Source organism: Anolis carolinensis, chromosome 1 (assembly GCF_035594765.1).
Source record: "Anolis carolinensis isolate JA03-04 chromosome 1, rAnoCar3.1.pri, whole genome shotgun sequence".
Taxonomy (NCBI): domain Eukaryota; kingdom Metazoa; phylum Chordata; class Lepidosauria; order Squamata; family Dactyloidae; genus Anolis; species Anolis carolinensis.
The window spans coordinates 204,299,838-204,327,397 of NC_085841.1; the positions used below are offsets into that span (position 1 = coordinate 204,299,838).

At 40.5% G+C, this 27,560-nt stretch overlaps 1 protein-coding gene across 1 annotated transcript in view; it reads right to left on the bottom strand.

Moving 5' to 3' along the window:
* dnah7 (dynein axonemal heavy chain 7) overlaps window positions 1-27,560 on the bottom strand; it is a gene marked incomplete in the record, with an annotated part of 224,097 nt that overhangs the window by 109,796 nt on the left and 86,741 nt on the right. The window contains 11 exon segments of the mRNA XM_062964053.1: window positions 1,292-2,164; window positions 3,668-3,887; window positions 7,797-7,923; window positions 8,887-9,055; window positions 12,521-12,676; window positions 17,570-17,767; window positions 19,694-19,918; window positions 23,137-23,268; window positions 23,845-24,021; window positions 25,806-25,988; window positions 27,294-27,443. Of these exon segments, the coding sequence (XP_062820123.1) occupies window positions 1,292-2,164; window positions 3,668-3,887; window positions 7,797-7,923; window positions 8,887-9,055; window positions 12,521-12,676; window positions 17,570-17,767; window positions 19,694-19,918; window positions 23,137-23,268; window positions 23,845-24,021; window positions 25,806-25,988; window positions 27,294-27,443 (2,610 nt within the window).

Here is a 27,560-nt window from a genome sequence, read left to right on the forward strand (position 1 = left end):
TCACGCAGCGAGTAGCACGGGAGGCGGGGCCAGGGTTGGCGATCGCGGCCTGGAGGGACCTCTGCTGCAGTCTGGCCAGCTGGAAAAGGCCAGACGGGCGAGGGTGAGTAGCGCAGGAGGCGGGGCCAACCCTGGCCCCGCCTCCCGCGCTACTCGCCCTGACCCCGCCTCCCACGCTGCATGAGAGGCGGGGCCAGGGCATGCTGGGCAGGAGGCGGGGCACCGCCCTGACGGTGCCCCGCCTCCTGCCCAGTGCGCCCTGGCCTGGCTGGCCTTGCCCGGCCAGCTGCCGGCTGGGCAAGGCCAGCCAGGCCACAAGGCTTGGCCAGCTGGCTGCCGGCTGGGCAAGGCCAGCCAGGCCACAAGGCCAGCCAGGCCAGGGCGCACTGGGCGGGAGGCGGGGCACCGTCATGCAGCATGGGAGGCGGGGCCAGAGCACGCTGGGCGGGAGGCGGGGCACCGCCCTGACAGTGCCCCGCCTCCCGCCCAGTGCGCCCTGGCCTGGCTGGCCTTGCCCAGCCGGCAGCAGCCATGTGGAGCTCGCTCGTCGCCGAACAGGCCTTCCTGTTCACCGGCGAGCGAGCCCATGGTCCCCGCTGGGGCGGGGCAAGCCTGACGGCACCCCCCGGGGACCTGCGCCCGAGGCGGCTGCCTCACGTGGCCTCCATGGTGGGGCCGGCCCTGATCTACACAGTCCTATAGTCCAGGATATGATGCCAGATTATCTGCTTCTCCCAGATTGTCTGGCAATGTAGACTCATATAATTCAGTTCAAAACAGATAATTTGGGATTAGATCCTGGGGTACAGGGCAAGGTAAATTCAGCCTAAAATATGTGTCACCCTGGTCAATTCTAATCTCTCTAGGACTGGTTCTCAACCTGGGTTTGAGATGTATTTGGCCTTCAACTTCCAGAAATCCTAACAGCTGGTAAACTGGCTGGGATTTCTGGGAGTTGTAGGCCAAAAATATCTGGGGACTCCAGGTTGAGAACCACTTCTCTAGGCGGATGTGCAGCTAGCACAGAAGTATTAACTACTCAAAGGCACTACCGTTCACTGCCAAAAATCTGATCTTCCAGATTCTGGGTTGAATCCAGGCTCAAACCCAAGCTGCAGACCTGTACCTTCAGGGGGAATGTAACCCCATCCGGGATAGGCTGAAATTCTCTGATCTGACTTTCAAATGATCAAGAGTACTGTCATGTCTGGATTAAGTTTCAATTTATTTAACCCCCACACAGTCTATTATTGATGACATCACAGAATATGCATATGACTGACAGCCTTACCTGAAACCAATCAATAGTACAGCAATTAACGAGAGCAGGGAACTTGCGAAGGCGGTTACGGAAAGCATCTCCAATGGGACTCATGGCCAACACAACGTGCAGCTGGTCTCGGCAGCGGTCAATGAACATGTTGAAAAGAGCAATGGGGCTACCATCAGTCTGCTTGGTTCGATCCCTCTGGCGGTCTATTTGTCGCATCTTTTCACAAATTTCTTGCTTCTCATCAACTGCAAAGAGATTGGGTACTTCTCCAGCGTTTAACAAGTTGTTGATGTCTTCCAGGAAGGACTCCCTTTTTATCTGGGTATCGGTGAATAAGAAAACTCCTTGCATCTCACCTTCGGTAGATCTCCTTAGGATAACTTTTAGATCTTCATGCCATTCATTGGTCCCATAACTCTTTGAAATTTCAACCTGAAAGGGTGTGTAATCTGCCATATATGCTGCTAAACGTGTTAGGGACTGCCGCCCACTTCCTCCAACTCCCACCAGAAGGGCGTGGCTACGAGGCTGCTTCAGAATACGTGAAATCCTACAAACATGCTCTATGGCAAATCGGAATAACACCAACTGCATGGGTTTTTTGCTCATATTATTGTATTCTTCCAGATGGCCCTCTACAACAACCCTCAAGTGATCCACATCCAATACTTCTCTGTAGTTTGTGTCCTCCCTTTTGGGATCATGAAAATCACAGAACATCAGACTTCGCAAATCATCTTCTTCCACCTTGCCATCATCATTGAAATCCAATTTATCAAAAAGTTCATCAAAATCGTCCTCAAACACGTTTGTCACTACTTGTCGGATACATCCAACAAGCCAAGCCCGATCTGCTTGATCAACCAAACGATCATAATACACCCTTAGGACCTGCAAAATAAGAGACAATGCAATTGCTGAGCTTCTTGGTAACCTTATAGTCACAAATATAGAAACAGAATGCAAATGATGTCCAGTGAAATCAAGCTTGCTAAGTGATATAAACAGATGATGATTTGTTTTAATGTACTATGTTCACTATAGAAATTTGTTTTATCGACCCTGCATTTATTGATTGGCTTGAGCACGTTGCAGTTTAACACACAATCACTGAAACCTCTAGACCAGTGGTTCTCAACCTGTGTCTCCCCAGATGTTTTGGCCTTCAACTTCCAGAAATTCTAACAGATTTCTGGGAGTTGTAGGCCAAAACACTTGGGGATCCACAGGTTGAGAACCACTGATCTAGACAGTAGAGAAGGGAATGATCTGCACCACTTCTTCAGTTGTCCACTCCTGATGTAGTACAAAGCAGAAGTTAAAACCTGTACACAGAGGTGCTAATCCCACCTGATGTGATAGATGTATACCAGTTTTAGAGTTAGCCATTTTCAAAGATAATGTCTCTCTACATGGCACTATTTGGACCAGAGGCAACAATAAGATTCTTAAAAGCACACTTGGGGCCTTTTCACACAGACAAATAGCCTGGAATATCAAGGCAGATAATCCACAATATCTGCTTTGATCTGGGTTATTTGAGTCCATACTGCCATATAATCCAGTTCAATGTGGATTTTATATAGCTGTGTGGAAGGGGCCTTAGTTGGTCTATCAGGATATATCATTTATCCTATGTCAATTAAAATGTTGGCCTAATAAAGGGGACTTGTGAATTATTATATATGTGTTGTCAAAGGCTTTCATGGCTGGAATCACTGGGTTGTTTTGAGTTTTCCAGGCTGTATGGCCATGTTCCAGAAGCATTCTCTCCTGATGTCTCACCCACTTCTATAGCAGGCATCCTCAGAGGTTGTGGGGTATTTTATATATCTTTGTAGGAAGAGACATGAGGCAATGCCATAAAATTTATAATACTAAAGTAACTGGAAGAGCGGTCATATTCTATAATTTATTTATTTATTATTTAAACTTATACGCCGCCAACTAATGACCAACTCCTTATAACCAACTCCTAAATAGTTCTGACCTCAATTAAGTAATTTAGGGAATCTGTACATTTGGAATATCTACTGTTGACAAAGGCCTTTTCCATACAGCTGAATAAGATCCCACATTATCTGCTTTGAACTGGAATATATGGCAGTGTGAACTCAGATAACCCAGTTCAAAGCAGATATTGTGGGATTTTCCACCTTGATATTCTGTGTGGAAGGACCCAAGGACTTCTAAATTTATTACAGCTAATTATGTACTAAACTGCATACTTGACCTAGCAATGAAAAAAAATGAATCAGCTCTTGTTTAGAAGTTCTACCACCGTAGCCTTAAAGCTCGCAACAGTTTATTAAACCATCTTCCAAAAAGCTTCTCAAAAAATTAAATAAAATAAAGGCAAAGTCTTCAGGGTTTTTTTCCTAACAGGAAATTTACCTCATGAACCCAAAGTCGTTTTATCGTTCCTGGAGATTCTGTTGTTTCAGGTCTGGAAAGACACACACCTTGGATGACCCGAGAGAAATCACGCAGGTTGAACAAATAATGAGATTTAGTGGGAGTAGGAAGCAGGTTCTCCATGGCTTCTTTATATACAAACATGGTGCTATTTACAACATGTGGTGACAGTTCCACACATTCGGGGGGGAAGCTGTAACTGTTAATTCCAAAGAAAATGCAAGAAATATAGAGTTATTTGTACAATGTGAAATGTATTCCTGCACTTATTCAGCTCCTCAAGCTGGTATCACTAAGGAAGGACCAAGGCCCCTTCCACACTGCCCCTAAATCCCAGGATCTGATCCCGGATTATCAGACAGTGGAAACTCATATAATCCAGTTTAAATCAGATAATTTGGGATCAGATCCTGGGACATAGGGCAGTGTAGAAGGGGCCCAAGAAGACAAGGAGTTGATGGTGGAGAAGGAAGCATCTGACAGCACTGCAACAAAGGAAGCTCCCTAAAAGCTTCTTCCCTTTTTCATGGTTCCAAGTCTCCTTTTTTCAGGCCTCTTCTACACTGCCAAATAATCTAGATGATCAAACAGAAAATCCATATTATCTGCTTTAAACTGAATTATATGAATCTACACTGACAAACAATCCAGTTCAAAGCAGGTAATCTGAATTTTATATACAGTAGAGTCTCACTTATCCAAGTCTCGCTTATCCAAGCTTCTGGATTATCCAAGCCATTTTTGTAGTCAATGTTTTCAATACATCATGATATTTTGGTGCTAAATTCGTAAATACAGTAATTACTACATAGCATTACTGCGTATTAAACTACTTTTTCTGTCAAATTTGTTGTATAACATGATGTTTTGGTGCTTAATTTGTAAAATCATAATCTAATTTGATGTTTAATAGGCTTTTCCTTAATGCCTCCTTATTATCCAACATATTTGCTTATCCAACGTTCTGCCGGCCCGTTTAAGTGAGACTCTACTGTAATAGGAGACAATCAAGATACCCTGCTCTAAACCAAGGATGGACTTTATATATATATGTATAACATGATGTTTTGGTGCTTAATTTGTAAAATCATAATCTAATTTGATGTTTAATAGGCTTTTCCTTAATCCTTCCTTATTATCCAAGATATTCGCTTATCCAAGCTTCTGCCGGCCCGTTTAGCTTGGATAAGTGAGACTCTACTGTAGTAGTGTAGATGGGGCTCTAGAAGGTGCCCAAGCAGTAGTTCTCAACCTTCCTAATGCCATGACCCATTAATATAGTTCATCATGTTGTGGTGACCCCCAACCATAAAATTATTTTTGTTGCTACTTCACAACTGTAATTTTGCTACTATTATGAATTGTAATGTAAATATCTGATATGCAGGATCTATTTTCATTCATTGGACCAAATTTGGCACAAATACCCAATACGCCCACATTTGAATACTGGTGGGATTGGGGAGGATTGGTTTTTGCCATTTGGGAGTTGTAGTTGGTGGGATTTATAGTTCACCTACAATCAAAGAGCATTCTAAACTCAACCAATGATGGACCTGACAGGTTCTTGTTCATGAACTTGGCACACAGAACTCCCAAGACCAACAGGAAATACTGGAAGGGTTTGGTGGGCATTGACCTTGAGCTTTGGAGTTGTAGTTCACCTACATCCAGAGAGCACTGTGGACTCAAACAATGACGGATGTGGACCAAACTCAGCACGAATACTCAATATGCCAAATAATAATAATAATAATAATAATAATAATAATAATAATAATAATAATAACTTTATTTTTATACCCCGCCCCATCTCCCCGAAGGGACTCGGGGCAGCTTATATGGGGCCTGGCCCAATAAAACAAACAAATAATAGTAATAAAGCAATAAAACAATAAATAAAATGTGAACACTGGTGGTGTTTGGGGAAAATAGATCTTGAAGGGAGATTTTCAGCCTTCTCTGCCAAAGGGGTTCCTAAGACCATCAGAAATATGTGTTTTCTGATGGTCTTTGACAACCCCTCTGACACCCCCCTTGTGACCCCTCAGGGGCCACGATCCCCAAGTTGAGAAACGCTGCAGTGCTGTTTCTTTTACTGAATCAGGATCCATTGCAACATTAAAAAACTAACTTCTGTTAACTGTTGTGTTAGGTTTGTTACTTTCCTGTGATTTTTGTTTTTTAATATATATATATATATATATATATATATATATATATATATATATATTTATAGGAGGGTGGAATAAAAAAAAATAAAGATCTGTTCAATACAAAAATGCCTACTATGACATGCTTGTAAAAGTAGCAAAGAAATTCTACTTGTCCCACCTATCAAATAATTTCATTCCCACGCACTGTAGTGTTTTTGAGCTACAGTAGAGTCTCACTTATCCAACATAAACGGGCCGGCAGAATGTTGGATAAGCGAATATGTTGGATAATAAGGCGGGATTAAGGAAAAGCCTATTAAACATCAAATTAAGTTATGATTTTACAAATTAAGCACTCAAACATTATGTTATACAACAAATTTGACAGAAAAAGTAGTTCAATACGAAATAATGCTACATAGTAATTACTATTTACGAATTTAGCAGCAAAATATCAAGATTTATTGAAAACATTGACTACAAAAATGCATTGGATAATCCAGAATGTTGGATAAGCGAGTGTTGGATAAGTGAGACTCTACTGTATAACTCCGTTACACCTTTATTATCTCGTTATCTTATGAGAGAAGCCTCCCACAGGCATCCCCTGGGCAACGTCCTTGCAGACAGCCAATTCTCTCACACCAGAAGCGACTTGCAGTTTCTCAAGTCGCTCCTGACCAAAAAAATAATCTTTATTATCTCAAAAGTACAATGTTACAAACAACAACACAGTCAGTGGGTTGTTACACTCAAACTTTGGAACGTCTTAAAAGTAGCAAACAAATTGTGTGGTGTGTGTGTGCATTTTAAGAATTGGCTGAGTTTGACAGGAGTCTGCTGGGGTTACTGGATCATATGGCATTATAAAGGGGCCGCAGTAGTGTGGCAGTTAAAATCGCTAGCTGTAGGAAATCTGCTGACCAGGTGGTTAGCAGTTCGAAGCTCTGAAACTGGGTTAAGCTCCCAGTTGCCAGACCTAGCTTCTGCCTACTTAGCAGTTCAAAAGCATGTAATGCGAATAGATCAATAGGTACCACCTTAGCGGGGAGGCAGAAGGGCACCCTATGCAGACATGCTGGTAACAATCAGAGAAGGTCTATGGACAACAAGCTCCTTGGCATGGAAAAATGGAACAAGACCACCTCCCCATGGCCGGAGTTGAGCATTGCCTCCAGATGCCGGAGATGGAGAGGGGAAGGCCTTTACCTCTGACTGTGTATTGTATGTCTTTGTTACTGCGTGAAAAGGCAGTGAATGTTTTCCTTACATATGTAAACTATTATTTATTTATTACATCACTTCTACCCCGCCCTTCTCACCCATCAGGGGACTATGAGTCCCTCTGGGGAGTAAAATGGAATATATAAATAAAGTGTATTATTATTATTATTATTATTATTATTATTATTATTATTATTATTATTATTAGATGGGGCCTGGGAGACAGCAGGGATCGTTTAAGGCCCCTTCTACACTGCCATATAAAATTCAGATTATCTACTTTGAACTGGAGTATATGACAGTGTACGGCGCTCCATGCAGTCATGCCGGCTACATGACCTTGGAGGTGTCTATGGACAATGCTGGCTCTTCGGCTTAGAAATGAAGATGAGCACCAACCCCCAGAGTCAGACATGACTGGACTTAAGGTCAGAGGAAACCTTTACCTTTACCTATATGGCAGTGTAGATTTATATAATCCAGTTCAAAAGACATAATGTGGATTATCGGCTTTGATCATCCAGATTATATGGCAGTATAGAAAGGGCCTAAGAAGTACTGCTACAAGTGCTGTAAACTTTACTTTGGCATTTTGATCACATACTAAATAAAAAGGATTAAGTGCCAAAATGTCTAAGGAACAAGTTCATAGGAAGATATTCCGATAGACAACTGTCATGTTGCTATCTTAGTATTTTAATATACTAAACTATGACAAAGTCACTTACCATATAGAAAGATGCCAATCCAATATTCTCGAGAAAATTGTGTACATTGAGGCATCATCAAACTCATTAATGGTAACTGTATTGAAGTGGCGCAGGTATCGGGGAGTGACTGGATTTCGGCCTCCACCTATAGGTAGGAAGCACAGTCACAACAGCAAACCAATGCAAATGTGATCACTCTGTGGATACTGTTTACTTTTAGTTATTAGTTTGCATTGATTTTGACTAACCATACTGTAGATCAAGAGCAGCCTTTGTGACCCAGTCAGCATTAATATGGACAGGAAGGAAGAGCTCCCAAAGTTGTTTCTATCAGTAATGGCCAAAAGCCATCTCACTGGAAGCACCGGTGATCTTACAACTGCTTTCAAATTTAGCTAGAAGAAATTTTATTTCTTCCTAACAGTCAGAGAATATTATATAGGTGAGGCACATGTTTTTTCAGACTGAATTTACACTGCCCTATATCCCAGGATCTGATCCCAGATTATCTGATTGTTCCAGATTACATAGCAGTGTGGGCTAATATAATCCAGTTCAAAGCAGATAATCTGGGATCAGATCTTGGGATATAGAGTAGTGTAGTGGGTCCTCAGTCAGTCTCTGTCTCTCTTTCCCTCCCTCCCTCACACATGCACACACATATCCAACATTTCCCATGCATTTCAATATGTCAACGCCACCCATCTCTCCCTTGCAGATCAGCTGCAGATCATGGTTAGTGCTCCCATACATCACCTTGTGTCCTGTACTGGGAGAAAAGCAGCATATAAATTAAATTAAATTAAAGAATACATATACTGTATGTGCAAAAATGCCACATGTAAAAACTTGAGTGAACATTTATTTTACCATAATGATTACGGTATAAACAGAATCACAGTAAAAGAAACTACTATTTTTGTATGTGACAGAGGACAAGGATTTCAGACTTGCTGGTTTTCTGCATTAGATGAGACAACTATAGTGAACATAAAGGCCTATTGCGGCTCCAGGATGCTCTGGATTATGCCTGGAAACACACCCTGCTTTCAAAATGACATTACTAAAGAACCAAAGACAGCTAACCAATTTGTAAAACCATGCCTACCTGGTGGTCCCATTGCACACATGATTTGAATATCCACAAGTTTTATCATAGAGCAGTCTTTCAGGTCATACCAGTTCCAGTGGTCTAGCCACTGGCGAAGGAGCTCCACGGGAGGCTGAGCACCATAGACCTCCCTTGCTGGCATATTGACATCATCCACAAAGACAACCTGGAAACAAAGTATTTTTTAAATACCTCTGAACCCGTTCAAAGCAACTTCTAATTAAACCATCTCAATCCCTTTCCATCATCTACTTTCCTCCTTCCATATTCCTAACATAGGATGATTGTTTGGCCACCAGATATGGCTAGAGAACTATTTCCATCACTGTTAACTATTGGGTTTGCTGATGGAATCTAACATCTAGGGCAGTGGTTCCCAACCTCTGGGTCCCCAGGTGTTTTGGCCTACAACTCCCAGAAATCCCAGTCAGTTTACCAGCTGTTAGGATTTCTGGGAGTTGAAGGCCAACACATCTGGGGACCCACAAGTTGAGAACCTCTGATCTAGGGAGAGGCAGCGTGCCTAAAGAAGGAGAAAGAGCATTCAGGGCAAATAGCATCAGACTTTCCAGCAGTACCTAGTCAATGAAACCAATGACTTTCAAGCTTAATCTCTCCTTCCTCTTGACTTCCCTCCTTGAAAAATAATTGCTAGACTTTTCCTTTGCTATGGGGATTTTCATTTTTATTGCTAAGCAACATTGGTGTCAAGTAAGCTGCCTACAAGCCGATCTGTGCTTGCAAGATAGACTCATTTTGGAAATGGAACAATAGTACAGTCTCCCTGCATGATGCCATCCTTGCAGTTTCTTTTCCTTTTACTGAAAATAATGGCTGAGTTCATGCTGCTAAGAGTCCGATCCAAGGTCTTGCGAACACATGTTGCCAAATGTGCTTCCCAGCCTTACTGATCCAATGTTGTAGTGGAACAAGGGCTTGCAGGTTGAAATGCCCTAGTAAGGACAACATCATCATCTGACAAACTCCAGAAGTATCAGTATTGCCACTGAGCTCAGCTGCAATCCTCAGAGCAATAGCTAGAGAGAAGGAGATCTTCCCAGCAAAAAAAAAACGGGTTCTGTATCCTACCAAACAGTTGAGCACAATGTAGCAATCACTGAACTCATTTTTTCAAAGAACCAATTTATAACTGCTGGTAATCCCTGTCCTATTTTGCATCAGTGGGAAATGCAACTGAACATGTTTACAGTGGTCTTAAACACGTTGTCTTGATCAAGGGAGTTTGCTTTCAGTACCCTCCATGGATTTAAAAATCTGTGGATGCTCAAGTCCCACTCAATACAGCATTGAAGGAAAATGGCATCTCTTATATAAAATGCAAAGAAATGTTACTGTGTTTTAAAAAATACTGCCAAGCTGTGGATGTTTCCATCCATAAAATGCAGAATCTGCGGATGCTGAGTACCTATTATTATTATTATTATTATTATTATTATTATTATTATTGTATTGTATGACACAGCAAACAAGATAGACATGCTGGATTTCATATCACAAAATCACAAGTTGAACACTTCCCAAGTGTCTAGGACTGTGTGATGTATTTTCGGATGATGCGTGCAGATCCCAGTAGGGTGGCCTTTTGCAGTTGGCAGATCGTAATTTTGTCAATGCCTATTGTTTCCAAATGCCGGCTGAGATCTTTTGGCACGGCACCCATTATTATTATTATTATTATTATTATTATTATTATTATTATTATTATTATTATGACACAGCAAACAAGATAGATATGCTGGATTTCATATCACAAAATCACAAGTCGAACACTTCCCAAGTGTCTAGGACTTATTATTATTATTATTATTATTATTATTATTAATAATAATAATATTAGACCCGAAGGAGACTCAAAGCGACATAAAAGCATTAGCATACCATTTAAAATATAATGCAACCATTAAAACAGAATTAAATATAAACAGTATTTTTAAAATTCAGTTAAAATCCATTAAAATATAGTCAAAATGAAAAACCACAGAATCGCCCCCTGAATCTAGGAATCTAGATATAAAATGTCTGAAGACCATTTGATTAACAAGTGTGTATGTATATGAGAAATGCTCCTTTAACCTCCAAAGAACAAAGTGATAAATAAGGTTGCATCTACATTGGAGAATTAATGCAGTTTGATGTCACTCTGGAGTCCTCTTGCCAGAGCTTCCCCTAATCCTCAAAGCTTCAGAACTGAGCACCACAGACTGAAAGCCTCCGCTGCCATTCATATCACTAGGGAGGCAGTTTGACACATCTTTAACTGCCAAAGTACGGACTTCTGGGACTTGCAGTTTGGTGAGTCACCATCTCTATTTGACAGAGAAGCTAATTAATTTGAAAAGCAGCAACTCCCGTGTTTCCATATCTTTGCACTATGGCAGTTAAAGTGGTAAGAAGTTGAATTAATCTGCAATGCAGATGCATCATGAGTGAAGTTCTGTGTACAATACAGGCAGGCCCCAAGTCACAAACAAGATAGATTCTGTAGGTTTGTTTTTAAGTTGAATTTGTTTATAAGTTGAAATAGATACATCATATACATATGTTTTGGATAGCATAGGGAAAGGTTAACACCCCTGTGGAATTTTTTGCTGTCTGTGCCCCTGTTCAGAAGATTTGTTCCCCTCATTTTTTGTCCCTGTGATCACTGGATTTTGGAAAAAAATGGCTTGCTGTGGAAACAAGGATTGGAGATAAAGCTTCAGTGGAGGCACCTTTTCCCCGTGATAACTCTTTCAGGAGTGAATGTTGTCATGGTTTGCAAAGCTACTATATGTGTGTTAACTGGAAAATCAAATGCATGAAGCCGATTGGCTGAGTTTGCAAGGACCTTGGGAATTGTTTTGTAACTGTTGCTATCCTGCTGCTGGAGAACCTGTTTGAACAGGTTTCTCTTTTGTGTGTGTGTGAGTCTACCGAGTACTGGCTGGAAAGAAGATGGCTCTGTACTCAAAGAGGCCTGACTATTTCTGAGGCTTTATTTGCTGCTGATCTTCACTGAAGCAGATTCATAGCCTATGACAGGATTGCCTATAACTGCTGATTTCTGTAAGCAAACAGAGGGACTATTGTAGATACCATTGTTCTGTTGATCTCTTGGATTTAGTAAAAGTTCCTGTGTTATTTGTTCTGCAAAGCTGAGTGGTGCATCATTCTACAGGGTGTCTCTGGGCTCACGGGCACACGTAAAAGCTTCTATCTATCATCTACAAATCCCAACAAATTTCCCTTCTATATTTCTCTCACTTCCTGTTGTCTCACTCCCGTTCTTAACAAGGAGTTGTTTGTAAGTCGGATGTTTGTAACTCAAGGACTGCCCGTAGTGTGTTGAAACACTGCCGTTTACATACACTTGCACATTCCATGGCTGATGCACAATTCTCGTGCAATTTGCATTCACAACTTTATACCTGGTGGGAAGGGGATATAATGTGAGACCCTAGCAGAGTATGGAAAAGGTACTTTTTAATAATCCTGCTAACATAGCGATGTTGCCACACTTGCTGAAGATTTGGGAAATTGTGCCCAAAAGGATTACTGCCATAAGCCCTGGAAAGAAACTGCCCCAAGTGGCACGATACGTCAGTGTGCTTATTCCACTTTTAAAAGTTACCATTTTCTTCCCAAGCGGGGGACCAAAGACTCCTTTTCTTCTTTTATCAAGCTTTGACATAATGATGTTCTGAGTCTGAGCTGCCGTGGTCTGTGCTGAGAAGTTAATGAGCAGTGGTTTGTATATTTCCTTATTTAAGCGGTTTAACAGAAAATCCTGTAAAGTTGGTTAAAAAAAGGGAAAAAGAGTGGGTCACATGAGTGTATAAATCTGACAGCTTATAGCCTTCCAGCAAAAGGCACAAAGCCCTGCTTTTTATTACAAGACATCTAAATGGGGTGGTTTTAAACATCAAGTTTGTGAGCCATTCCACTTTTAAAAAATGATGAGACGATAACAAAACCAGAGTCATTAACATTCAGAGCTCTTTTTAATGATGTTCCTGCAGAAATAAACCAGAGTGATTCAAAATTTTAGGACCCGTGTTTTCAAAGAATATTATGCAATACATCATAGACATTTCTCAATATAATTACAGATGCTTTAACTAGTTACAGTATATCATATTAATGCGCAAAATGTTGGCCTCCTTAATTAATTCTCTTGTGTATGAGCCAGCTCTGAATTTGTTTGTTGACCTGAGTTCTGCAGCAGTATCCATACTAAAGGGGTTTTATGTTTCCTAAAATCCCAGGCGCGTAAAGAGATTTTTACACAAAACATGACCATCCAAAGACTCAATAAACTAACAAACACTGTAATGGGTACATTCATTATTATTTTTCATACCTAACACGCAAGGAAGAAACTACCTCAGTATTAAACTGCAACACAGCTGAAGCTGAAAGGCCATTCAATGCTAATAAAGATGGCCATTTGAAACATTCACACTTGCCTCCAACAGACAAGAGCTCTGTCTCCCACCCTGGACATTATTCCACAAATATATAAACCCCACTTGACTAGTTTCCAACAGACCTCACAACCTCTGAGGATGCCTGCCATGGATGTGGGCGAAATGTCAGGAAAGAATGCTTCTGCAACATAGCCATACAGCCCAGAAAACTCACAACAACCCACTAACAATTTTTTTCCAGAGGTAATTTTTTATTTAAAAACACAAGCTTTGCTTTTATACTTTCCCTGAATCTTAGGTTGCATGTTACTTATATTTTATAAGAGCGATAAATCAAAGTCATATTAATGAGTAATTAAATAAAATCCATTTATAGCCTTTATTGCAAACTAATTTTCCAGTTTACTTACTTCATGTCAACCAGAATAAATTTATAAATAACAGAATCTTTCATGGGAATGTAGGAAACCACTTTCTCCCTTTCACTGAAGAACAAATGTAAATTGTTCATAACATCAATGCAAAAATTAATTATATTAATTATTTAAAATCTTTTACAGTGAGGAAAGTCACAAAGGAAAAGAGTGTACAGTACAGGATATAATCATAACCATGTTTTCTGAAAGCTTCTGATTGTGATTATAACAATCATTTGTCTAGATAAAGAGTCCCAAAGTTCATGTCACTTACAAGGATAACATGATTCTAATAAGTGTCAAGACAGTAGTTTAAATGTGGCAAGATTTCTATTTCTAAAGAGAAGTAAAACATTCTAAATAGACTTATCATAACTATGTAACAGAATTTAATCAGTATTAAATTAAGGAGTCAACGCAAAACCATTATTTTGACTATTCAAAAGAAAGCAAAATTTCTCTCCAGAGTAAACATGTCATAAATTTACAAGCCACATTTGCAGAGAAACAAAAACAATAAGCCAAAATCCAACCAATAACAACATAATTTACTCTTATGTGTGACCTCTGCCATAGCCAATCATATACTCTAATATTTCCGTTTCTTTCTATGTTGCTGTCTATTTAGCAGCACAGTTCGTAGGCGCCAAATCACACCAAAAACTATACATATACTACAGTGATTGGAGCCACAGTGGCGCAGTGGGTTAAACCCTGGTACCAGCTGAACTGCTGGCCCAAAGGTTGGGTTGCGGACCTGAAGGTTGGGGGTTCGAATCCGTGAGATGGTGAGCTCCCATCTGTCAGCTCTAGCTTGCTGGGGCATGAGAGAAGCCTCACAGCGGGATCGTAACATATCTAGGCATCCGCTGAACAATGTCTTTGTAGACGACCAATTCCCTCCCACCAGAAGCTACTTGCAGTATGTTCTCAAGTTGCTTCTGACACAATAAAAAAGTGATTGGTCAAGTAACATTATCTACTAATTTCTATTTCATCATTTTGCTTTTAAAAAAAAAGCTGGCCTCCAAATAGGAATAGTTTCCAAATTTCTTTGGAGGTCTTAAGGATGAAAAATCCCAAAACAAAACACCACCATAGTAAAGTAATAATATTTATCCAAAAGGAGACAAGAACTAATGGTTGTTTTTCATTTGCAATAGGAACTTTGGAACATAGGAAAAAGCAAAACACACTGCTGTCGCATCTCTGACTCTCTTTTTTGTATTAATACCCCACCTTTTAACCTAGAAAACAGTGTGGTGCAAAGAAGCAGCACATTATCAAAAAAAAAAAAAAGCTCAGAAAAAAAAATCCTGATTAGCAGCTGACCTTCACTAAAACTGCAGGAAGCACAAACCATTAAAAACCAAACTGAGTAAAAACATCATTACTGCATGTTTAAAACTGAACAAAGATAGGGGCAGCCTCTCTTAACCAGGAAGGAATGCTACGTCATAAATACAGTAGAGTCTCACTTATCCAACGGACCAGCAGAATGTTGGATAAGCAAATATGTTGGATAATAAGGAGAGATTAAGAAAAAGCCTATTAAACATCAAAGTAGGTTATGATTTTACAAATTAAGCACCAAAACATCATGTTATACAACAAATTTGACAGAAAACGTAGTTCAATACGCAGTAATGTTATGTTGTAATTACTGTATTTACAAATTTAGCACCAAAATATCATGATATATTGAAAACATTGACTACAAAAATGCGTTGTATAATCCAGATTTGTAGTTCACCCTTATCCAGAGAGCACTAAACCCAGCCAGTGACAAATCTGGACCAAACTTGACACATAGACTCAACACAGTCAACTTTGAATACTGGTAGGGTTTGGGGGGGAATGCCCTAGGAATCTGGGAGTTGTAGCTCACCCTTATCCAGACAGCACTAAACCCAGCCCATGGCGGATCTGGAAGTCATATTACCTAACATCTCAAAACAAACAATGCCTTCTTCAAATAATCTGGGCATCGCTAGGTCCCCAAGCTAGTTGTAAATAAAACCAAATTTAATTTGTTTTAAAACTTCTGCACACCTTCTTATCTCCCTCTCTAGGAGCCCCCAATGGTGTAGTGGACTAAAGCCTCATGACTTGAAGGTTGGGTTGCTGACCTGAAAGCTGCCAGGTTCGAATTCCACCCGGGGAGAGTGTGGATGAGCTCCCTCTATCAGCTCCAACTCCATGCGGGGACATGAGAGAAGCCTCCCACAAGGATGGTAAAAACATCAAAACATCTGGGCGTCCCCTGGGCAACGTCCTTGTAGATGGTCAATTCTCTCACTCCAGAAGCGACTCAAGTTGCTCCTGACACGAAAAAAAATCTCCCTCTCTGAGTCCTCAGCTTTGTTTCTACCAAAGCAGCCCAATAATTTTGCCATGAATGACATTTTCTGCTTCAAGTGAAGGTTAATGGATACATTCCTCCCACAAACACACATTATGGCCATATTGCTGTACCATTTATATACAATAATCTTCTTTTCGGAGTGCTGCCTGAAACACAACATCCCATGCTGTTTTCTATATGCTTTTCCCGAGAACATACAATATGTCCTAATTAAACATACAATATAACCCAGGATTATTCTATTCTATCTCTATTCACGCTGTATACTCTTTTTTTCTTTGAAGCTTTCTATTACTAGAATGAATCAGTGAAACACTGAGTACATAAAATCTCTCATATTATCACTCAGCAAGGGGAAAATTTATGAAATTGTTCATTTTTGCATATGAAAGAAAAATAAGTGATATAATTTGCATACCTAGTGTGTTCTATTTAAAAATCAGAGCCAGAAAATAAACAAAACATACAGTTTTCTGTGGCTTCTATTCTGACCCCATTAAACTCCCATCTTCCTATTCACTTTAAGAGAAATGTCAATTTGCCCAGAATGGAACCCATCTATCGGTAATGAAAATACATCAGTTTGGCTTCAAACATGATGTTTTATCAAAAAACACCATGGGATATTTTTTTGTCCCCTCTGATTGGTTGAGGTAAAAGACACCACTGGCAAAAATCAATGAATATCTTGGGATGATTTTTATCTTAGCTAATTTTGCAAAAAAGAATAACAATAACCGTACTTGACAAATGAACTGAATTTTGGGGACATTGTTCACAACTGTGCAGGTGATAGAAGTCTATGTAGATTCTTCAACAAAGTATGACCCTGGCAATAAAATGTCCCATACTAACGCAGGACAGCTAATTACAAATAGGCATTTGATATACGTACGAAATACAGTAGAGTCTCACTTATTCAACATAAATGGGCCGGCAGAACGTTGGATAAGCGAAAATGTTGGATAATAAGGAGGGATTAAGGAAAAACCTATTGAACATCAAATTACATTATGATTTTACAAATTAAGCACCAAAACATCATTTTTTAAATTGAAAACACCCGGAAGATCATAGTTGGGAACACACTGATATACTATAAATTCTACTGATATACTATAGAATCCTACATTGAGCATAGAGGAATGGCAACATTGGAAAACCAAAGTTTGCTAAACACTGATATTGGTCAACTGTCTCCAGAATCTCACCTAGAGCTGGTGGTCTGTGTTGGGAAGGCTTGGCTTGTGTCTTCCAGTATAGCAGAATGGGGCTGGACTGGATAGCCTCTTAAGAAAAAAAGGCCAGAAGTGCAAGTTGCTGTAAGACTGTCAGAGGTAAAAGCTGGAGGAGGAGGAGGAGGAGGAGGAGGAGGAGGAGGAGGGAGTGTGTGGGGGTGAAAAAGGGAGGAGAGGGAGAGAGATCTACAGCAAAGTGTGTGTGTGCATGTATCACATTTCAAACATACTTACTATAATGTAAACACTTTTTCCAGTTCCTGTTGGTCCAACAAATATGGAAGGCTTTTGATGTGTTGTCAGCAAATCCATTAAAGAAAAATATCGAATGGTATCCAGAGTTGGCACAATTATCTCATTGAACAACATATCTTTCGGAATAGGCGGGGCTGACTGAAGTGCGTCTATCCAAGGCTCCCACCTTCCTGCTCCCTATTTCAAAAAATTACATCAAAACTATTAGAAACCATGATCATGAGAAAAAGGTCAAAATGGAAATATAAGATTAGGCACTTTTTTCATTGCATCAAGAACTGATCGTGAAATATGTATTGTGTGCTAAACTGCTAAGCCTGAAAAGTAGGACAACATGTGGAATTTGGGGTTACTGCGAGGTGGAGTGAAGCAGCTGCCTCAAGTGGAAGATGCTAGTAGAAGACCCATATCCTGCCTGCATTTCCAAACCAGACTGTTATCGCCATGTGCAGAACAAAAGTAAGATTTAACTGAGTCCCTCTGGGAGAGAGGGTGGGTGATTTATTATTATTATTTTATTATGACACAGCAAACAAGATAAATATGCTGGATTTCGTATCACAAAATCACAAGTCAAAACTTCCCAAGTGTCTAGGACTGTGTAAAGTCCTATTATTATTATTATTATTATTATTATTATTATTATTATTATTATTATTATTATTATTATTATTATCTGTATATATAAAAGAGTGATGGCATCACGGCAGCGGACAAAACAACAAAAGTAAACACCCCACAACCTCAAAAATTGACAGCACAACCCCTCATCCATGCCTCTAGGTTGATACAACAAAAAGAAAAATAAAGTCCTAATTAGAGGGAGAGGAATAATTGTTTTTATCCAATTGCTGCCAGTTAGAAGGCTAAGCTCCGCTCACTTGGTCTCCTAGCAACCCACTCAGCCCAGGGGACCCTTTACCTTAACTACCACCAATTCCTCAGTACTTTATTTCGCATACCACCATACTTCGCCATAGCAACACGTGGCCGGGCACAGCTAGTTATTATTATTATTGATACGACATAGTCTGACACAGCAAACAAGATAGATATGCTGGATTTCGTATCACAAAATCACAAATCGAACATTTCCCAAGTGTCTAGGACTGTATTATTATTATTGTTATTGTTGTTGTTGTTGTTGTTGTTGTTGTTATCATCTACCTGTCCATTCTGTTGGCAGAATAGACGTGGCACTATCTTTGCTTCAGGCATCAAAATTTCTTGGACCAGCCCTGGAAAGGCTAAAATATGGCTTCAGGGCTGATCAATCTGTTTAGATGTAGCGAAGCAAAACCCACCCTTTTCCTTGAGTGCTGCTGCTGAGGAATGAAGCCTTCATTGTTCTCAAATACACGACTGCCCTCAGAACAAGAGCATGTGTATACTGAGGAAATTTAGTTTTGGAATTACACTTCCCAGAATCCAAAAGACTTTGCAAGTTGCAGTCTAAAAACGTAACATTTTCAAGCTCTATTCTGTATAGCAATCTATGCCTACTAATGAAACTGTATGTGTATGTATAGACATGAAAGTGTACCAGAATTACTAATAGCATGCAGATAATTATTATATTTATTCAACCCTTTCCGATTACTTTGAGCATGTTAATTGTGATAAAGGTATTTGCAGATACCACAGGAGAGGTTAGCCAGTTTTGAAACAATGAATTCTGCAATCCATATTTTAAATGCCTTTCACAGTCCGGTGCAGAAACCTTATTTAAATCCTACTGATTTCGGCAGAAGAGATGAAAGCAAATGCTTAATCAACTCTCTTGTTAAAACCAATGTGAATTTGAAGTGCTCAATTCAAGCAGAACTATGCAGTTTGTGGGGGTTTTTTCTTTTTGAAGAGTGATAAAGAGCTAATTTCTCTCTAGTATCCATTGCTTCTCCTGCTCTTTGTCATAGTGCAAAGGAGTGAGAAATATGCTTCTAATAAATGCATTTCCCTCCTTCCAACTATCATTAACTCATTTCTATAAGGAGTTAGTTCCCCAATTTAGTAAAGAATATTGATTTTACATTCAGGTTACAACAGAAAGGACTATACCAATTAATCTCCTGAAAAATCTCTCTTCAGAATCAAGACACTCACATCTTTGACAAACCGGTAATCATAAATAGTTCCATCTTCTGGATATGGGACAGTCAGGATTTTTGCACGCAGATGTTCATGGCCAGTCAACAATTTGTATTTTTCTCTTGTTTCATCACTCATTGGCCCCTCAAGAAGCTCTCGCACGATTTTGTCAAATTTCAGCCGGTCACTCTCTATACAGCTGGCTCCGACAGACCAGGTAAGGGCAAACACAAATATGCTCTGGATGGTTCAAAAAATCAGACATGAAATTGAAGTTAGTGAGCCGTGCAATCCTAATTGGCAGTGACATGTCTACCAAGCACATGGTCCACAGAAACAATGGGCAAAACAAGGAAAGAGTAAATAAATATTAGGGAAAAACATTACACCCAATCCTAGGCATGCTTACTCAGATGTAGATCCCACTACAGATCTCACACCTAATGTAACAGTTTGATGGAAATTTACCATCCTGCATAAGCAGATTTCCGCTCAAAAAACAAAATTTTCTTCCCAGCAAAACTGGCTCTGGGGATTCCCATTCCATTGGGGACACATGTTCCTGGACACAACTCTATATCACAACAGTCTCTGCTTGCTGGCCATCATTCTTGTGAAGCCAAATGCAACAAGGTAGCGTATCTGACATTTACTATACAATAATGTCCTGTCGATGCCAAAAGCCTATTCCACTCAGTCCCACAGGGACTTTATTACTGAACAACTTAATTCACTGTTTTATGCTGCTGAATTATTTGTTGCCTTGCTATTTCTTTATGATATGTATCTTTTTATTTTGCAAAATACCCTGAAGATGCTTCTTTTAAGGGTTGTAGGGCAAACTGAAAAATAATATTAACAGTCATAATGCTTTTTGTTGGTCACTATTTCTGAAAAGGAGAAAGTTTATAATCCAAGACGGGATTCAAGGCAGCAATTAAAAATAAGATCATCTTTACACATACATGTCATGCAATAATTCAATGCCGCATATACATATACATATTGATAAATAAGCAAATGCATTAAAATCCAAACTGATTAAACCATAAACATTAAAACATCAATTAAAATCACACAATCCAGATCATATTACAGGGCCAATCCAAGTCGTCATTATGTTATTTATAGTCTCTTATTGCACTGCTTCCATTTCTTGACCAAAAGCTTGGCCCCAAAGCCATGTTTTTAGTTTTTTCCTGAAGGTCAAGAGGGAGGGGGCCAATCTAATTTCACTGGAAAAGGAGTTCCATAGACGAGGGGCCACCACTGAGAAGGCCCTGTCTCTCATCCCCACAAGTTGCAATTGTGCAGGGGGGGGGGGGGGTAGGACTGGGAGAAGGGCCTCCCCTGATGATCTTAACCTCTGAAGTGGATCATAGACGGAGATACATTCGGACAGGTAAGCTGGGCCAGAACCGTTTAGGGCTTTATAGGCTAAAACCAGCACTCTGAATTGGGTTTGGAAGCAGACTGGCACCCAGTGGAGCTGACGCAATACAATTTTACACATATTTACTAAGATGTAAGACCTACTAAATTCAGTGGCAAATATGTGGACATAATTACATTAGTGCTGAAGTGCTACTACCGGTATAAATCAGGCCTGGGCATGCTGTGGCCCTCCAGATGTTTTGGACTTCAACTCCCAGAAATCCCAGCCATCTTACCAGCTTTTAGGAATTGTGGGAGTTTTTATTCCTGTATTTATACCCCACTCTTCATAACCCCAAAGGGGACTCAGAGCAGCTTACAGAGTTGAAGTCCAAAACACCTGGAGGGCAAAATTTGCCCATGCCTGCTATAAACCAACTTAGGAGCTCGTAACCAAATGCGTTTGCGTGACTCAGAGTTTCAGGTACAGTGAATACTTGCAGCTCCAGATGTTTTATCCTACAACACCTATCAGCCCCAGACCTCACAATCAATAAAAAGAAACTATGCACACTGTGGTCAAGGATTCCTAATACTTGCATGGAAACAAAGCAGCTGGAGCATGCTCATCTCTTTTAAAAAGTACAAAGGTGGTTGCCCATCACATATATTCTGTGTTTTAAAGAAGGGAAAATACATAAATAACTTGCTGATGAGTCTCTTTAGGAGTGATGTCTCATATTTTGCTCTGCAGTATGAGAAAACATAGACTGTAAAGTAGTTTTGTGCATTTGTATAGGATTGCTATTCATTTCTGTTTGTTTCATTCATATGACCCCATTTTGTTTTCAAGCACCGCTTCTGAAAATGGGTGCCTTTTCAAATGAGCTTTCTTTCCACATGTGAAAAAACCGAATGTTTTCATCCCATTGGTGGCAATGAACGGGCTTCCTAGGCTCCCCTTCCCCTCACTTTTAGAGCTGCTGCTGTTTCCCCCATCAATTGGGAAACTTACCTTGTGCCACTGCTTCTGAGTTCTCTTCATCAGAGCTAGGGGCAGAACCACAGTGGGATCCTTGGTGTGGGGTAGGAATGCACCACGTACACTGGTGGCTTGCCGGGCTTGCCCTTCATCGTGTTTGCCAGCAGCCTTGCTCTGCAACTGTGCAGGCCCAGAAAGGCCCTGGCAGGCCACACGTGCACTCTCCTTGGAAAGAGCGTGTGCATGTGGCATGTAGGCGCAAAGTATGCAGGCCTACAACCGGGCGTAAAAAGAGAGAGCATGTGTGGCATCTAGCCACAAAGTGCACAGGTCTGCCTGGGCCTGCACGGTTGCAGAGACCTCAGCAGTGGCACAAGGTAGGTTTCCCTGAGTGCAATCCCTCTTCTCTCCTCTATAACTATGATGTGAGAAGCAGCCTTGAACCCGCTACCCGTTCCCGCCTGCTTTTGTCTCGAGTTTCTTTTCGTACTGGAAGGGGCCTTCCCATTCCATGCATCTGAAGGAACGAAAAAAACTAAATAAACAGATGAAACGAGATAAACTAATTTCGCGCACATGACTATTGGAAAGAGAAAAATAAGGCATCAACATGTATAGAAACTTTATGGCACTCAACTTTCCTGTTGGACTTCACTGCTCACCTGCCAAACTCAAACTCAGGTGCCTTTTGTAATATCTTTATCAAAGAAAGCAGACAAGATCATGTAGATTTGGAGAGTGTCTGCAGCTACCTAGGAAACATAGACCTTCGTGCGTTTGCAGAAATGTACAAGGGTTTTTCACCTTTCCCACCCTTGCTATAGATTGGATGGAAGCCACTAAAATCTCTCACCTAGGGGACCTGAGTATGCTAATAAAATAAATCTGGCTCACTGATTATAATATATTGTGCTTGCACATTTTTAATGTATTGGGTCTACTTCTACATTTACCAATCCCCTAAGTGGTTGATTCAGCTTCTTTAAACGGTCAAAGGAAATACATACATCAGTATCTGGACTACTCTCTCCTCAAAGATTCAGGAAGGTTAACTCAAATCGTGATCCCTAGTCGATGCATTAAAAAAAAATACTTTGCCCACCTCAAGCCAGGAGAAAATTTCCCGGTCGGTAACTGTTTTAAGTTTTGCTTCATTCTGAAACTCATCCATCATGCAGTCCATCAGATTCATTAATGACCGAACCAAGTTTGTGTCAGATGTAGGGGACAGCTCCTAGGGAAAAAAAGGAACATGTTCCACAGTATGGAAAACTAGGCTCTTATATTACTCTGAACAATTAGACAAAGGATAATATTAAATTCTATGGCCAGGAAAAACCATATTTACATTACATTTCATGCTATATCTCTAAATTCTTCTCTTACTACTTGAGTGGAGCAAGGAGAATCAGTGATGAACGTTTTCCCCATTATTGCCACTGAATACATACCCAAGAGCAACTAGAAGAAAAAGAAAAGAGTTGGGAATTTTGGATCCACTTTAATCTAGAGCAAAACTGCCATAAAGAGCTGACAGGATATTGGTTCTCACCTGGGAGTCAACACACTACTGGCCCCCACTCACAGTTTAAGAACTACCAGACATGATCCCATACAGTCCTGGAAGAGTAGAAAGCTCTGGCAATACACAATCTTTAGCTTCGTGTGATTATACAAATCGTTGTTTCCTAAAGGTTTGGCTGTAAGGGATGTTCAGAAGTGCTTTGGTTGTGTTCTCCTGCGTGGCAGGAGGCCTATTCCAACTCTATGATTCTGACACAGTAATAAAAGGCCATTTTCATTGCCTTACCTTTGTACACTTTCTAACAAATTCCACAGAAAGTGGGACCATTCTGTCAAACATTGTTGTTATAAAGTCTTTATGCATTGTGGTCACAGTGGGTGGCATCAGATGTAACCAGGACAGCATCACTGGTCTCCAACCTAACATCTGAGGTTCCATGTAGACCATGCCGCATCTAGAAACCTGCAGAAGGGAGATATATTTTCAGAGAATAAGGTCAAATCATGGCATCAACAGCTTTTCTTTTGCTGAAAAGAGTCCTTTCAGTGCCACCATATGTGGGTAAGAACAAAGCTGGCACTAACTGAAAAACAGTAGAAGCTTTTGGCTCAGCTTTTATTTTCCATGCTACTTCCAAAAGCAGATCTTGCTGTCTCCCGAATAAAAGGATAGTTGACTATCAGATGACTTAATAGTCATTCTGTTGCCTGCCAAGAGCATCAGGTATATTCATTAGTAGTGATACTAAGCAAGCAGTTTCCATTTTGTGTGGAAAAAAATAAACTGCCTTTTCTGGTTTTTAAAAAGAAGCTGTAGGGGAAAAGCAAATTGAAAATAACTATAGATGGGCCCCTGGTGGCACAGTGTGTTAAAGCGCTGAGCTGCTGAACTTGCGGACCGAAAGGGGGCAGGTTCAAATCCCGGGAGCGGAAAGAGCGCCCGCTGTTAGCCCCAGCTCCTGCCAACCTAGCAGTTCAAAAACATGCAAATGTGAGTAGATCAATACCTCCGGCGGGAAGGTAACGGCGCTCCATGCAGTCATGCCGGCCACATGACCTGGAGATGTCTATGGACAACGCCGGCTCTTCTGCTTAGAAATGGAGATGAGCACCAACCCCCAGAGTCGGACACGACTGGACTTAATGTCAGGGGAAACCTTTACCTTATAGATGAAGAATGGCTGCACTTGGTTTAGCAAACTCATTAAACAAAATCCAATGTGTAGACAAAGTATCTATCAACCCCTTTTAAAATTCCAGATAGCAGATGAAAGATTCAGATTCTGCCCATAGCATTACAATAGACTCTGTGAAACCATTTCCTTAAAAAATTGGGAATCCAAAACAGAAAAAAAGAAACTGGGAAAGTAATTATATAAGAGAATAAAAGCTTAAAAATTGGTATACTGATCCCCAACATATTCATTCAGAGATGTCCCAGTGATTTCAAGGAAATTAACTTTCAAATGTAAAGCACTTGGGAATTAAGCTTTAGACAACATCAGCAACTATGCCAACAGAAACAAAAAGATAAGCAGAAACTATCTACTGGTAGGATAACTAAATGGCTGGATTGGTTTCAAAGCTGTCTTTAAATAGCTTATTAATTTATTTACCTATGTCATTCCATCTGCATCCATGGTGCTTTACAAAGTCTAGTAAGACAAGTCTCCTGCTTCAATAATTTTACAAAGGTAAAGGTAAAGGTTTTCCCCTGACATTAAGTCTAGCCGTGTCCAACTCTGGGGGTTGGTGCTCATCTCCATTTCTAAGCGGAAGAGCCAGCGTTGTCTGTTGATGCCTCCAAGTTCATGTGTGGCTGGCATGACTGCACGAAGTGCCGTTACCTTCCCACCCGAGCGTACCTATTGATCTACTCACATTGGCATGTTTTTGAATTGCTAGGTTGGCAGAAGCTGGGGCTAACAGCAAGAGCTCACCCCACTCTCCAGATTTGAACCGGCAACCATTCAGTTAGCAAGTTCAGCAGCTCACCGGTTTAACCGCTAACCTGCTGAACTTGCAGACCAGCAGATACCTTTCTCCTCTTCCTTGCTTCCAGTGCACCTTATTCCTTAATAGGGTGTTTAGACCATTATAGCCCAGTCAAAAGCATTAGTATCCTTCCAATCATGCTACAAATCCATATTTCAGAAAACAAGGTAACTGAAGGATGTGGGTACCTGAACAATACACATTTGGCAGAATGCCACTACTAGAAAACACATTCCAAAGATGGAAACTTACGGTAGCAGGAGAAGCAACTTCTAAGTCCATTGGTTCAAAAATAAGGCTCATTTGTGGAGACATCTGGATGATTTCACCACTCATCAAACAGAGCTTCTTGTTATCATCCAGGACAGTGTTCATATTTTCAATCCATACTGCATCCACTGGCCCATCAAAGATGAGCCACTTTCTATCAGGTGTCTGGGATGAAAGGAAAAAAACAAGACAGTTTTGGTACAAAGAATGTGAGCTCCCATGCCGGGTCAGAAATAATCATATTTTTGATGCTTTATAATATTCTTTTAGTGTTAGAATTAATATTTTTAATTTGCGAAACAGTGAAAATACCGCAATAAATATTTTATATTAATATTTATTGAAAAACCATGAAACAGCAAGTCCGCGAAAAGCGAACCGCGAAGTAGAGAGGGACTACTGTATATGCAGTGCTGAGTGAGACAGTTGCCTCACTCAGGGCAACACCTTGTTTCTTGTCAATTTGTTGTTACTGTATTTTACTGCCAACAATTGGGAAAGAATGCTTGCTTTTCTGTCCCGTGGCCCAAAGTACCATGACTACCTTTCATTGCTTTTTTTTTTGTTCATGTCAGAAGCAACTGGAGTTGCTTATGGAATGAGAGACTTGGCCGTCTGCAAGGACGTTGCCCAGGGGATGCCCGGATGTTTTGATGTTTTTACCATCCTTGTGGGAGGCATCTCTCATATCCCCGCATGGAGCTGGAGCTGATAGAGGGAGCTCATCCGCACTCTCCCCGGGTGGGATTCGAACCTGGCAGCTTTCAGGTCAGCAACCCAACCTTCAAGTCACAAGGCTTTTATCCCCTAGGCCACCGAAGGCTCCTACCTTTCATTGCTAGGAGGAATGCACTAGGAATGACAAGAATATTCACAAATGTGACACTTTATATATGTGACTAGCTGTGCCCGGCCACGCGTTGCTGTGGCGAAGTATGGTGGTATGGGAAATACCTGACGGAGCTTAGCCTTCTAACTGGCAGCAATTGGATAAAAATAATTATTCCTCTCCCTCTAATTAGGACTTTATTTTTCTTTCCTTTTTGTTGTATGAATGCAGAGGCATGGATGAGGGGTTGTGCTGCCAAGTTTAGTGTTTCTGGGATGTGTAGTTTTGTTGTTTTGTCCTAGGCCGAAATTTCGTTACCCTTTTATATATATAGATCTATACATAGGGTTGTAGGCAAGGGGGGGTTGGGGTTAACCCCCCCTTCTGAAAATTTTCAGGTTTTTAGAAAACCGGTTTATTAATGAATTTTAACTGATTAACCAAATCTCCATGAGTGTCCACTGAAGTTTATCTGTCTTGAGTGTCCACTGAATGTTATCAATGGAACCTAATTTCTAAATTATTTTGTGTTACAGGACTACTCTTCATGATTAGCTTTAAAAAGTTTCACCCCGCTCCCCAATTTTTTTTCTGTCTATGGCCCTGTATGTCAAACTATCCAAATCTTACTGAATACTCACAGTTGAAGAAGCAAATGCCCTAAAGCTCACAGCTAGGATGCCATCACTCCATTCATGGGAGACTGGATCGAATTGTCCATACAGCTGCCCCATGGTTATGGCTTTGGGGTTGATCACAGTGATCTGCACTTTATTTTCCTCCATAAGCCCCTACAAAATCAGTTACATTTGATAAATCCAACAAACACTTAATAATAATAATAAAACTTTATTTATACCCCGCCACCATCTCCCCGTCGGGACTCGGGACGGCTCACAATGTTACAA